The sequence below is a fragment of the Apteryx mantelli genome, chromosome 14, assembly GCF_036417845.1.
Source record: "Apteryx mantelli isolate bAptMan1 chromosome 14, bAptMan1.hap1, whole genome shotgun sequence".
NCBI lineage: Eukaryota > Metazoa > Chordata > Aves > Apterygiformes > Apterygidae > Apteryx > Apteryx mantelli.
In genome coordinates, this window is record NC_089991.1 from 23,511,173 (window position 1) to 23,523,861 (window position 12,689).

The following is a 12,689-nucleotide window of genomic DNA, read 5'->3' on the forward strand; positions in this document are numbered from 1 at the left end:
AAGCAAAGGAAGATGCCAGAGGTCACAGCATTGAATCAGCTGGAGTCAGCAGCGGAGGCCAGTGAGCTTGACAATTTGAGAGTCAGGAAATGCAGTGGCCGGTGACATATAAGGGGGAATTTTTTTTTTTTTTTTGCTTTTGGCTCCATGCCTGAGGAGGCAAAAGGCCAGGCTGCCAAGCTGGGGGCAGTGGGAGGCTGGAGCCTGCATTCCCCAAGACCTCGGTCTGCATAGCTGCAACCAGCACTCTGCTTGGCCAGCTGTCAGCATGTCCAGCTCCTGTCCGGGTGGACAGCGGGGTCAGGGCTGGGGGACTCATGCCCAGAGAGACCAATGCCAGTGGGACACAGATCCAGACAGCCCCTGCAGGGGCCCAGCACTCAGGTGCCTCTCTCCATGGCCCGGGCCCCCGGGTGCCTGTGGCTGAGCTCTGATCCAGGGGACCATGGGTGGGTGTTCCAAGGACACAGGCTGGTTGTTGCACAGGAAGCCCAGATGATCACTAGGCCACTAGATTGCTGCATATTTGGTGCAATCCCAGCACCTTCCATCACGCAGTGTCCCCCATGAGCACCTTGTGGCTTTCCATAGGAGTTGGGCACCGCCGGAGTTGGGAGATCAGCCTGGCCTATCCCTGGCCAGGGAGGGTTAAAGGCAGAGTGGTGGAGGCTGCTTTTGTCCTGTGCCCGGTTCCTGTGGGCCCCTTTCGGTGAGTATTGCACCCTCCTTTCATTGCAGCTTTATCTGGGAAGAGAGGGGATTGCATCCTTTCCAAGCCCAGATGAGCAGAGGGAGTCATCTCATAGATCCAGCCAGCTTCTCACTTGTCCCATCTTCAAAATGCATCTCCCATCTCTCTTGCCCCATTGAATCACAACCCCCAAGCAGCCAGCCTGCACTGTGGGCCTGCAGAGGAGCAAAGCGGACCAGAACACACCCTTGCACTGAAAGAGAAGCACAGATGGCAGCTGGGCTCCAGGCAATGTGGAAACTGCGACTAGGCCTTGGCTGACACCAGCTGATGCCTGCCCGCACCTGTCCCCATGCCCATGATGGGCCCCAGGCCATACTGCATGGCTCACACTGAGAAAGCTCCCACCCTGAGAGCCGTCCCTCCCAGCCAGCCTGGGGCCCCAGCTGTGCTGGGAGCACCTTCCCACTCTCTGATCCTGCATGGGGAAGGAGCAGCAGCTGGCAGATGTCACCCCTGGGGAGCAAATCCAGTGCCAGGGGCTGGTTTGATAGTATAGAGGGGTGCCCCATAGCTTACTTCCCCCCAGCAGTGGCTACCTTTGCTCCATCACAGGCTGGGTTGTGGCGAGGGCAGGGCGGAGAGGAGTGTCACGTGCCCCCTCTTGCCCCCAGGCTCCCCATAGAGAACACCCTGGGCCAGGCACCCCCGGGCCGGGATCCCTGCCTGCTGCAAGTCAGCAGTTCCTGCTGTTGGCACAGCTGGGCTTTGCAAAGGCTCTTGCCCTCACTCCCAAGCCTCCTGCTCACTGCTTCCCAGCCAGAGCAAAAAATCAGTATAAAAATGCCAGCTGTCTGCAGAAAAACCTTCTGTCTGAGCTATTTCCAGCGCCTGCCCAGCCTGGACGCACAGAGCCTCGGGGCGGGCAGAGCTGGCTAGGAGGAAAGGCAGAAAGGGCCTCGGGGCCAGTGTGAGAGACCCCAGCGCAGCAGAGCCAACAGCCCTGGAGCAGTGGCAGTGCAGGAAGGCAGGGACCTGGCATGCTGACCTGGAACAGAAGAGCCTCCTGTGCAGCAGTCAGAGATGTTATTTGCTTAATAAATATTCAAGAGGCCCAAAGTTTGGAATCCCCAGTTCAATCAGCCTTCCTGCAGCATTAAGGTCCAGGTTCACCCAAAGCAGAGCCAGAAACTTGCTTCCCTGGCTCTGGGATTTGAATCACTGCAGCTGCCAGGGGCTTTCGCTCTCCAGGTGATAACGTACAAGGTTATCCCTCACTACCCGCCAGCTTCCTTTCCGCTGCAGTCACGTGCTTTAGCCCTTCTATCTTGGGAAGCGCTGGAGAGCCAAGCAATTGCTTCATTCCCCCTTCCCACGCCCCAGGTTTTGCTACATTAAAACTTGCCGGCTGTTCAAGAGGAATGAACTAATAAGATCACTTCCTAAGCACCCCCTCCCACAGGCAACCAATGACTGTAAAGCCTATTCTATGCTTTTCCAGAGCTAAATTTTGGCCAAATTAGTCCAAAAAGCTCTGCAGGCTACTCACTTCCCCCACTTCAGGGCAAGTTGTAGGAACGTGAGTGGAAAGCACCAGCACAGCACTCCCCTTTGAAAATTTGGTTTGATGTCTACTAGCGTGAAACAGGCTGGAGGAAAGCAGATTTCCTGCAGGGAGACAGTCAGTTTTCTCTGCTTTGAGGCTCTCTGCTGGAGCCATCAGCTCATACCACTCTTCGCTCCCGCAGGGGAAGCTCAAGAAACAGGAAACACAAGCAATTTGGGGGTTATTTATACTGCCTGCTCCAGATCAGTCCCAAACCATGGTCTGCAACAATGCTCGCAGGAACGACCCTGGCCCCCAGGAGCCTACAACAACCAAGGCCTTTAGCCACACCAGGGACAACCAAGATCCTCTGAGGGAAGGGATGTTGTGCAGCTGTGAGAGTCCACTTCTTTTGAGTTTTAGCCTAATACTGGCTTAAAACCAGGAATTGGTCCTATTTACATTTATCAGGCTGAAAAGAGCAGTCAGAATGGCCAAATTCACACCAGAGTAGGACTCCCTTGGCCAGCAAACATGCAGACATCACATCCATCGAGGGCATGGCTGGCTAAGATATAAAACCCCATGAAGGAGTGCACGTGGGGCTGGCCTCACTGCAGGTGAACCAAGGCAGCTGCCTCATGGTGGAGCACGGGTCAGATCCGGCCGCCAGCCCCTTCGCACCACGCTGTTCAGCTTCAGTAGGAGCCAGGAGCACCCAACCCTGCTCCACTGCACCTTGGAGGACAGCACAAGCAGGTCCAGCAGACTCCACAGCTTACTCCAGATTTATGCCACTGTAACAGATGCACCTCAATAATTTTGAGATATCTCATTACGGAAGGCATGTTGTTACAATTTTCAGAGATCCAAATCCTTTCCACCCCCATCATTAAATTAACAGTCCAAGTGTTTGTAACAAAGTGTTATTTATTAGAATATTACATTGCACTTAAAAAATAAGGGAGGTCTGACCTTGTTGTCTTGTCCTAAATGAAGGTTGCAGGGCCAGACCTCTAATAAATATAAATACTATGTACAGTTTATCTAAAATAAATATATAATTTAAAATGAAAAATACCTTGTTAAATAGCTGTTACCCCCCCGCCTCGCATCTAAGAAAGCCCCCAGCCTGGTCTCTTCAGCCTTTCACAGTTAGTTCCTCGTTGTGCGCTGCAGCAGGCAGCGCCGAGCCGCCAGGGAACCCCTCTGCCGATGGCCAGCAGGTCCCTCCTGCCTCCCCGCAAAGCCGCCCCGGCCAGCTCTGCGGTGCAGCAAGAAAGCCTGCCCCATGGAGAGGGTCTCTCCTGCACCTCTTGCATCCCACAGATTGCCGCTAAGCTCACTGCGGCAACACTACTGCCTGACCAAACCCGCGAACCGGGTGCTGTCCTGCCACTCCAGTAAGCTCCCGATGTGCTGCAGAGCATCCCAGGGACAGCGCTGGCTCCGTGGCTTGCATCTTCCAGGAGGTAGAACTGCTTTAGTGCCGACTCCTGAAATAGAGAATCACAGGCAAGTTTGTTTTGCAGCCTTGCGCCAGGTGCCTGGGAAAAAGGCTGCCCTTGGTTGCTCCTGGCTGCAGAGCCGAGCGGTTTCTGGAGTCCCAGTCAGCCAGGTGGGGAGTGTTCCGGTTGCTGCTGAAACCCCAGCAGTAAAGGCACTTGACACCTCACAAGATGAGACCCAGAAGGCTCCAAGGCAGGATGCCAGGGGAGAGCTGTGGCTAACCATCACACATCTTGTTTCCTCTATGGCTCCCTTCCAGAAAGGGCAGCGTTTTCCCCCCCAATCAACATATCTCCCCCCATCCCCAGGGCAGGGGGGACAGAAATGAAAATCTTGCTCTGAAGACCCTTCCCCAAAATGCAGCTCATTGCAAATCAAGTCATATCAACAAAAAGTTAAAAATCCCTCCCCAAACACTGCCTACCAAGTAATAAGCAGCATTACAGAAACCCTTAGAAGGTAGTACTTCATCCCACAAGGAACAAAGTATTTTCTTGATTAAAAAGAGAAATAGTTGTAATGCAAATGGGAGTATGGTTAATGTCAGGGTTTGGCCCAGAAAAGAGGAAACCTGCAAGCTTTCCAGCACCCAACAACCACTGTTACATGGCCACCTCTGGGGTGGAACACACCCAACTATCCAGAGTGACATAGCATGGACCCAGCAGTAAGTCACTCCCATGCCCAGCTGCAAGGTATGAAGTTGGAGCAAATAAAAAGTAAACGACAAGTGGGAGTGAAAAGGAAGTGTTTTTGCCTGTGTGAGCAAGAGGGATGTCAGGGGCTCCAAGAGGGAGGGGAGGAAAGGAAAGGGGGGGGGTACTGGAGCCACACGGGGCACCCAGGCCTCAACCAGAGGGGCTCTTGGGCCAAATCCTGCTAACTGCTTCCCTAGCCTCAGACCACCTTTGAGAGCTGCCTGGCTCCGGTGCAGGATTAGTAAGCCAAGACGTGGTGCTCTCCCCATGCTGGAGAAGCCAGAATGAGCAAGCAGAGCATCCGAACACCCAGCAGCACCCAAGTCCCACGCTAATCCATGGTCTTACCTCGCCAGCGTCCGGCATCCTCAGTGGTTCACAGTGATGCCGAGCTTGATTTTCTCTTCGTTTTCTACGTCGTAGACACCCCTTTTGTGGCACCTGTGAGCATTGGCCAAGCAAAGAGATGTTCAGAGCATGGAGCAGCCCCTGCCACCATCCCCTGCCTGCCTTCCTGGGGGGTGGCTCTGACAAAGCAGCCCCCATCCTGCTCACCTCAGCATCAGCAGAGCTGCAATGATGATGAGACACAGTGAGGACAGGACCACAGCGACGACGGCCAGTGCGGTGGTGTGGTCGTACGTGCTGGGGGGATGCTCCACAGGGAGTGAGAGGCCGTGACATCTCTCGCCATGATATCCCGGCTGGCATCTGGACAAGAAGGAGAGAGTTTTAAAGAATGGTGGTGACCAAGCACAACAGGGCATCAGGTCCCTCCCATCGTGAGGCAGAGCTGCCTCTTTGCTCAGCCTTGAGCCAGAGTCCTGCCCCCACCCTGAGCCAGGAGGTCTGGTGTCACCCTTGTCCCCCTGGTTTACTGTTAAATTCTCTTGTCCTGCATCCCTGTCCCAAGCATCACATGAAGATGCCCAGCAAAGTCATGTCCTTCCCCACAGGGCAAGGCACTGGGGTCCAGGCTCTTCCCAGTCGCCTACAAAGTGGAGCCAGGCTGGTTGGACCACCTCTGGGTGACAGCCAGCCCCATTACACACAGAGGTTGGACACAACAGGGGCTGCAAGGGGGGACCACTGAGATCCCAGTAGGCAAGACATGGCTCCCCATGGCACGCAGGAGTGTGGCATGCAGCCACCTGTGGCACAGCAAGCCAGGCCACCTGCTTTCTGCGAGGGGAAGTCCTGTGCAAGGAAGAGGGGAACAACCTCCAGCCATGGGCCAGAGCTCAGCACTTTCCTCCGAGCAGGTTTCCCCAATGCTCTCAGGCAGCCAGAGCTAACAGAGAAGTGCAAGCTCCCTGCAGGCTTGGGAGGTTAATCATATAACAGAAATAAAGTTCCTCCTCAGAGCTGTGAGGCAGCCACCCAAACCCTCCTTATGAGTCAACACCTACTGACGTGACCAGCTGAATAAGCTCATGTCTCTGCCCAGATCAGCTGAGGGTCCGTGGTGTTGAGTTTATCTCCAACATGTGGACTTAATCCAGACCTCCCTCTTGGCTCGCTGCACTTAGGGAGAGCTCCATTAATACCACGCCACACATCAACATCACCTTCCACCCCAGGCGGCTGCCTTGGACACAGAGCAGAGATAGAGTTGCCTCTCAGCAGTGCTCAAGGACCTGGGCTGGGCATCGTCCTCAGCTTGCCCAAACCCTGGGGCCAGCCACAGGAAACAAAGATCAAAAAGACACTGCAGCACAGGTGGCATGGCCAGAGCCAGCCAGTTGCAGCCCAAGCACTCCCAGCCACTGAAAACAGTGACTGTATGAGCAAACACAAATCAAGTGACACCAGGTGCCACAAGGCCTCATTACAGGAGATCGAGGCCTCACAGAGCCCCAGAAAGAGCTGAGACAGCCCAAGCCTGCTTCTGATGAGGAAAGCTGCAAATCCCAGCTCCAGAACTGCTGCCCCAGGGATTCCAAGGGCAAGTGGGCCACTGGTCCTAAAACCACAAGCAACAGCTCCAAGGGGATAGCCCAGAGATGGGTCATCAGGCTTGAGCCCCACAGCTGGCTCCAGACACAGAGTCCAGATCAAGATCATTGGGTCAGCACCCCTCCTGCTTGCTCTTGCTCTAAGACTTCTTTCAGCCTCAGGAAACCAGTGACTGCTCAGGAGGAGCTTGGGAAGGGGATGCCCAGCTGTCCTGGCCTGATGCAGCCAGGAAGCAGGGAAGGACTGTGCTCCACAGCACACTGGGTCACCAATGAAAGTCAGTTTGGCAGAGATCTTCTCTTGCTGGCAGTCCTGATGCCCCTGCTTGAGGGCCCAGCAACGACTCCGTGACAGCTTCCAGGCACAGCAAAACTAAGTGGTTCAAGGAGCTGTGCACACCCTGATCCCTGCCAATTCCAGGGCATGAGAGCTTCTGGACACTATAAGCCAGGGAGCCAGGGCTTATCTTCCCCAGGCTCTGGGCACAGGGCTGGGTGGCTCAGGGGACTGCCAGCAAAGAACAAAGCCTCTTTGATCCCTGCTGATGTGGGCAGGGTTTGAGCTGGTGGATATAACTTGCACCCATGGGTATGACCCGAGGTAGCAGCAGCTGGATCCAGGTGCTCAGGAAGTGAGCAAACCTGCTTTCTCCTCCACTTGCGTTGTCTGGTCCCTGCTCTCTACCTGCAGGCTAAGGGGGTGGAAGAAGGAGCATGCTGCTCCTCATGGGGATACGCAGTCCCATCCTCCACTGAGGCCAAGGAACAGCTCAGATGTGGCTTTGGCAGGCTGCCCCCCACGGTGCTACTTCTGATGCGGCCTGTGCCTGCTCTCCAGGTGCCGCAGCAGAGCTCGCCCTCCCACTCGTGCCACTACATCCCAGCATAGGAATGCAGCACAGCAAGAGGGGGAGTGAGACCATTCTCATTCCCCAGCTCTCACCCCTTGATAGCACCACTGCACAAGATCCCTGTGCCACGCACGGAACAAGGGGCCATTTGGTACCGTGCCCTTGCAGGGGAAGCCAGTATCTTCATAGGTGCAATGCCTGCTTCTCACCTCTGCCCCCCAGCTCACCAGCCAGCCCTGGGCCCCAGAAGCTCCCCAGCTCTTGGCAAGGGCTCACAGCAATGAGGGACAGCGCAAAGGACATGGGGTTATTGAGCCGGGAGAGGATTTCTCAAGCCAGATCTGAAGAAGGCCTCAGATGCAAGACTTGCAGCCCATTTCAGAGGGACAGGTACTTGGACTTCCACTCTGGACCCAAGCCACCAAGATCAAGGGAAGCCAACTTCTGGACACCCGCCAGGCAGCTGAGCCCTAGCACGTGAGTCCACATTCCCGCGAACTCCACCACAGCAGGAACTCGCTGTGCTGCAAGCCTGACTGACGTCCCGCAGGCCTGATGTGGAGCTCCCGCAGGACAGAGCGCTCCGAGTCCCAGGCCACGAGGGATTTCGGTGGGACTTGTTCAAAAGACAGAAACCAGGCCAGAGCAGAGGCCAAAAGTTTCCAACTGTTCTCCAAGTGACACAGCTCAAGAAGCACACAGAATGCAAAGTCAGAGCCATCTCCACACAGACAGGGAACAAGCACTAAAAATATCTCCTACGCTCTTCCTCTGTGCAGCCCAGAGAATTCAAGGAACAATGACTAAGGTTTCCCTTGGACAGGCACGTAGCAGTAACTCACATGCAGGATGGAGCGCCCAGGTCTTTGATGTATTTGCATTCACCGTGAATGCAGAAATCCTTGTACTTTCGCAGACATGGGTCTCTCTTCTTACCCAGGCCTTTTCCTTTTCTTCTTTTATTCCCATTCCCCTTTTTCTTGGGAGTAACCAGGCCTTGAGGCTTTGACAAGAAAGCAACTGGAAAACAATTTCAAAAGGAGAAAACACTGGTCACCCCAATTTCTCATTTGAAAGCAAAAGAGAACAGCAAACCCTAGACTCTGTAGCCAACTCTGCCCTGGCATTCACGCAGCCTTTTGTTCAGCAATCTGCCCCCAAGCAGAGGTTTTTCCATTTTTTTCCACATTTTCACAAATATCATGGCCTTTCTGATTCATCAGAACAATTCTAAAGGAAATAAGGGAACAAGTAACCAAGAAATCTGGCAGAAAAAACAGGGCTTTATGCATCTCAAATGTAGCTATTATATACACCAGTTTCCACTGGACACAGAAGACTGCTAATTGTGTCTTTAGCTTTTATTTCCCTGATCAGCATGGTCTTTTGTAAGAGCCCATTCATGGCTCTGATGGACTCTCCTTCCTGTGGTTACAATGATGGCTTGCACACAGGACAAGAGCAGGATTAAAAGAGCAAGCCCAGGTCAATTTTTGGTTTTGCAGAACCAGGCAGATGGCAAAGGAAGCATTCCCATGAATTACAAAGGTATTTTTTAATTGCAATGCGGAACTCAGTGGTTTTCGGTGCAAGGCCAGCTCCCTGCTGAGTTGGCTATGCAGGCTGGTGGGAACCAGAGCACCAAGCTCCTTAGATGCTCTCCACAGACACAAAGCAAAACCAGCAACATTATTGGAATAGTTTAAGATGGGTAAATGCCAAAATCCACCCCAGCTTGATCTCACAAGGTGCCAGAAAGAGCACTCACTGCTTGGAAACTCACTTTCCAGCCCCACCAAATCAAGGCTTTAAAAGCTCCAGTGAGGCTGGGGAAATACAAACTAATTCACATGCTGCATGGAGGGAACAAGGGGGAAAGGGCAGCTGAGTCTAACCTGGCAAGTTTTAACATGCCTAATGCTTTCTCAACACCTTTCTCACATAACCAAACCCTCAGCGTGCGTAACCTTCCTTCCCATGCGAGCGCCTCTTGCGCCGCGGTGCACCATTAGTTTGCATGCCTAGGAAGCTATTTCACAACTTCAACGTCCTTCAAGCTAGGCCTGGAGAAAACTGATACTCCAGGAAACTCTGTGGCTTGGAGAAACCCCCAGATCCGGGTGAGACGCAGGGCCCCAGGATCTGCCCCAGGCTGGCAGCAGTAGCTGTCCCCTCCCCTGTGGGTTATCTCCCTGCCGCAGAGGGCTCTTCGCAGACATGTGCTATCGGAGGGGCAGGAGCGGTGCTGCTGACCCCTCGGCCTCCCTCACTGCTGCCCTTCTCTGGCATTGACCCTTGCCCCTGGGGCTCTATCCTGCGTCCTCCAAGCAGCACATCCGCAGAGGATTTGCGTGATCTTGCTGGTAGGAAGGGGGAAAACTGGTCCAGTCCAGGTGGGCAGGGATGCCACAGATGGCCCCACACAGAGACACCCCCAGCCACAGAGGAAAAGATCTGCCATCCTCAAGGCTGGAGCACAGAGAGAAAGGTGCCTCTGGCATGAAAGCCAGATTTCTCTGACTATAACTTAGCACAAAGTATCGCAAAAGTGCTCTGACAGGCTGCAGCCAGCTGATTGTGCCATGCTGATTCAGCAACAGATACCCCCCACCCCCAAAACCAGAGCCCCATCAGTCCATCCTGTTGCAGTCTTCCCTCCTTAAACTAGGCACAGCCCATGCCTGCAAGATCACTTGCTCTAGGATGGGATCCCCTTGTTGGAGGGATGCCTGGAAGACCAGAGGGCAGATGGGAGCATCTCTTTGCTCTCCTACTGCATCTCCCATCAAGAAAAGGAGCATTTCTTGGGGGCAGAATCCCCTTAGACTTGAATCATCAGCCTTGTTTTGCAAAGCTGGGTGTTAGCATCACAGTCTGACAGGATCAGACAGCCAGAAAGCAAAGAGGAAAAATGAGAAAAGAGAGGAGGGTGAACGTTAGGCAGAGTAGAGCTCACTCCTCCTGGTGCTAGGCTACCAACCTCAGCATGTCACACACGCAAGGCTGGACAGGGCTCAGTCACCCTTACCAGCCCTCGATGGGTCTCCCGTCTCACCCCATGGGCACAACCTCCGTGAGAGTCACCCGGACGTGCTCTGGTCCAGACCCAGGGCATAAGAGTCAAGCATGAATGCACAGAGAGCCTAACAGAGAGACAGTGTCCCCCACGCCTCTGTAGAAGGGACTGCTGGGTGACTAACCCCAGCTAGGTATGAGGAGCAGCCGTACGTGGGCAGCGGGTGAGTCACAGTGGTCCCCTCCCCTGCAGCCACCACTGCCACTATCTGGAAGGCAGCAAAGGCAGTGCAGTCCAGTCAGGCACACGCACCCAGCCCAGGGCTGAATACATGTGGGCAAGGGGTGCCACATGCACCAGAAGGGCTCTCCCTTCCTCAGGCACAGCTCTCACTCACAGGGCATAATTGAGGGACTGCAGGATCATGGCTCCCCTTGCTTGGGAGCTCTTGGGACTGCCATGCCCAATGCACTATCGACACCCCCGACACAAAGCAAGAGGCTGCCAAAACCCAACTGCCCTGAGCTACAGCCACAAGTCCTGGAGGGGTGGCTCTTGCCTGCTGCCCAGGGCTCCTGCCCTGCCCTGCACCCCAGGCTGGCACCACAGGGCAGGGGCACCTTTGGGTGCCATGGCATGGAGCAAGGCAAGGTGCATGTGCAGGGTGTCAGGGTGCTGGGAGCTCTCAAGCAGCACCCTTGTACCCAGCCTGCTGTCTCCCAGGTGGTGATAGTAGCCTCCCCTGAAGCAGCCCACAGGGAGCTGCTACCTGGGGAGCACCCACTCTGAGGCAGCACAGGGCTGAGCCAGAAGCAACCCCTGTCCCAGCTGCATACACTCCCCATTGGAGCTGGGCCAAGCATGCCACCCACCAGCTCCAGATCTGCACCAGGACCCACTTCACATCTGGATTCAAACCAGGCTTGACCCCCTCCTGTGGGCTCCAGCCCTGAACCAAATCCAGATCTGAACCAAGCCAAGCTCTCCCTGCCCAGATCGGGATCTCGAGCCGGAGCGGGTCCCCCTCTCTCCTTGTCCCTATCCAACCCGAGTCCCCCTCACCCTGCTCCACACCCGCCCCGGGACCCCGAGTCGCTCCCTGCCCCGGGACACCGGCACGGACCGACCTGGCCCAGGCACCCCGGGGCAGCCCCGGCCTGCCGCGGAGCCCGGCTCCCGGCCCGCACTCCCGCCCGCTCCGCCGCGGCTCCCAGCCCGCCCCCGCCGGTACCTCTCGGCAGCTCGCTGAAGTCGTCCCCCGAGGCCACTCCGCCGCCCTCCTTCTCGGGGCTGCCGCGGAGCAGCGGCGCCGTAGCCGGGAGGGGCGCCCCGTCGCCGCCAACCTTGTGGAGCACCTCGTTGTGCAGCACGTTGCGGCCGAGCCCACCCGCCGCCGCGGCGCACGCTGCGGAGGAAACGGGGCACGGTCAGCGAGGCCAGCGCGCCGGAGCCCGCGCCCGCGCCCGCGCCGGAGCCCGAGCCCGAGCCCGAGCCCTCACCTGCGGCCAGCAGCGCGTTGATCATCACCACCACCCGCCCGTCCATGGCTGTCCTGCCGCTGCACACGCCCTGGAAGCCGCGAAAGCCTCTCCCTGCTCCGGCCCCGACGCCACGTGCTGCGCTCGGCCCGTCCCAGTCGCAACTCCCGATGCGCCCGGCGCCGCCGCGGGTAGAAGGCAGCGGGGCGGGGCCGGGCGGGGCCGCGCTTCTCCACGCCCCGCTGGCGGGGCCCTGCCCCTGCCCCTGCCCCTGCCCCTGCCCCTGCCTCTGCCTCTGCCTCTGCCTCCGCCCCTGCCTCCGGCTCCGGCTCCGGCTCCGGCTCCGGCGGCGCTGCGCGGGCCGGGACAGGCTGGCGGCGGCGAGCCGAGGCGGCCCGGGGCGCGGGGCGCGGGGCCCGGGGCGCGGGGGGCGGGTCCGGAGCCGGCCGCGGCGAGGTGGACGCATGTTGGTCCCCGGGATGCCGTCTCCTTGGTGGGGGGATGAGCAGGGGCACCCCTGGGCCCGGCCCTCTGCCCTCCTGTCGGCCTCGGCCTTGTGGCCACCTTCTGCAAAGCCCCTGTGCCTCGTTGCTCCGGTGCCACGCAGATGGGCAGGCTGTGGGGCATCCTGCCGCCTCCTGGGCCTCATCCCCCCCTGCCCTGCATGGGCCTGCTCATCTGGCGCTGCCTGCATGGAGGCCAGATGGAGCCGGAGAGGTTGCCCAGCCTCTTCTCATGCTCCCAGGTGGGATTTCTGCCTTGTTGCACTGGAGGGGACGCATGTTTCATGGCAACCAGATCCTGCAGCACCCACAGAAGGGCTGCTGGAGGCCTCTCGTGGCTGCAACCCTCCTGCTCAGGCATTGACAGAGACAAGAGGTCCTCCCTGTCCAGTCACACTGATAACACCACCACTGCCATTAGCTTGGGGGTGAGAAGTGCTGT

The 12,689-nt window shown here is 56.9% G+C and overlaps 1 protein-coding gene across 1 annotated transcript; it reads right to left on the reverse strand.

The window, feature by feature from the left end:
* Positions 1 to 3,190: 3,190 nt before the first annotated feature.
* On the reverse strand, positions 3,191 to 11,887 carry HBEGF (heparin binding EGF like growth factor). Its single transcript, XM_067304730.1, has 6 exons — positions 11,766 to 11,887; positions 11,498 to 11,671; positions 8,093 to 8,270; positions 5,000 to 5,155; positions 4,793 to 4,885; positions 3,191 to 3,733 (listed from the first exon to the last, which is right to left on the reverse strand). The coding sequence occupies exons 1-5, from the start codon at positions 11,809 to 11,811 to the stop codon at positions 4,813 to 4,815; spliced, it is 627 nt and encodes a 208-aa protein (XP_067160831.1). The 5' UTR covers positions 11,812 to 11,887; the 3' UTR covers positions 3,191 to 3,733; positions 4,793 to 4,812.
* Between the last annotated feature and the right edge of the window lie 802 nt (positions 11,888 to 12,689).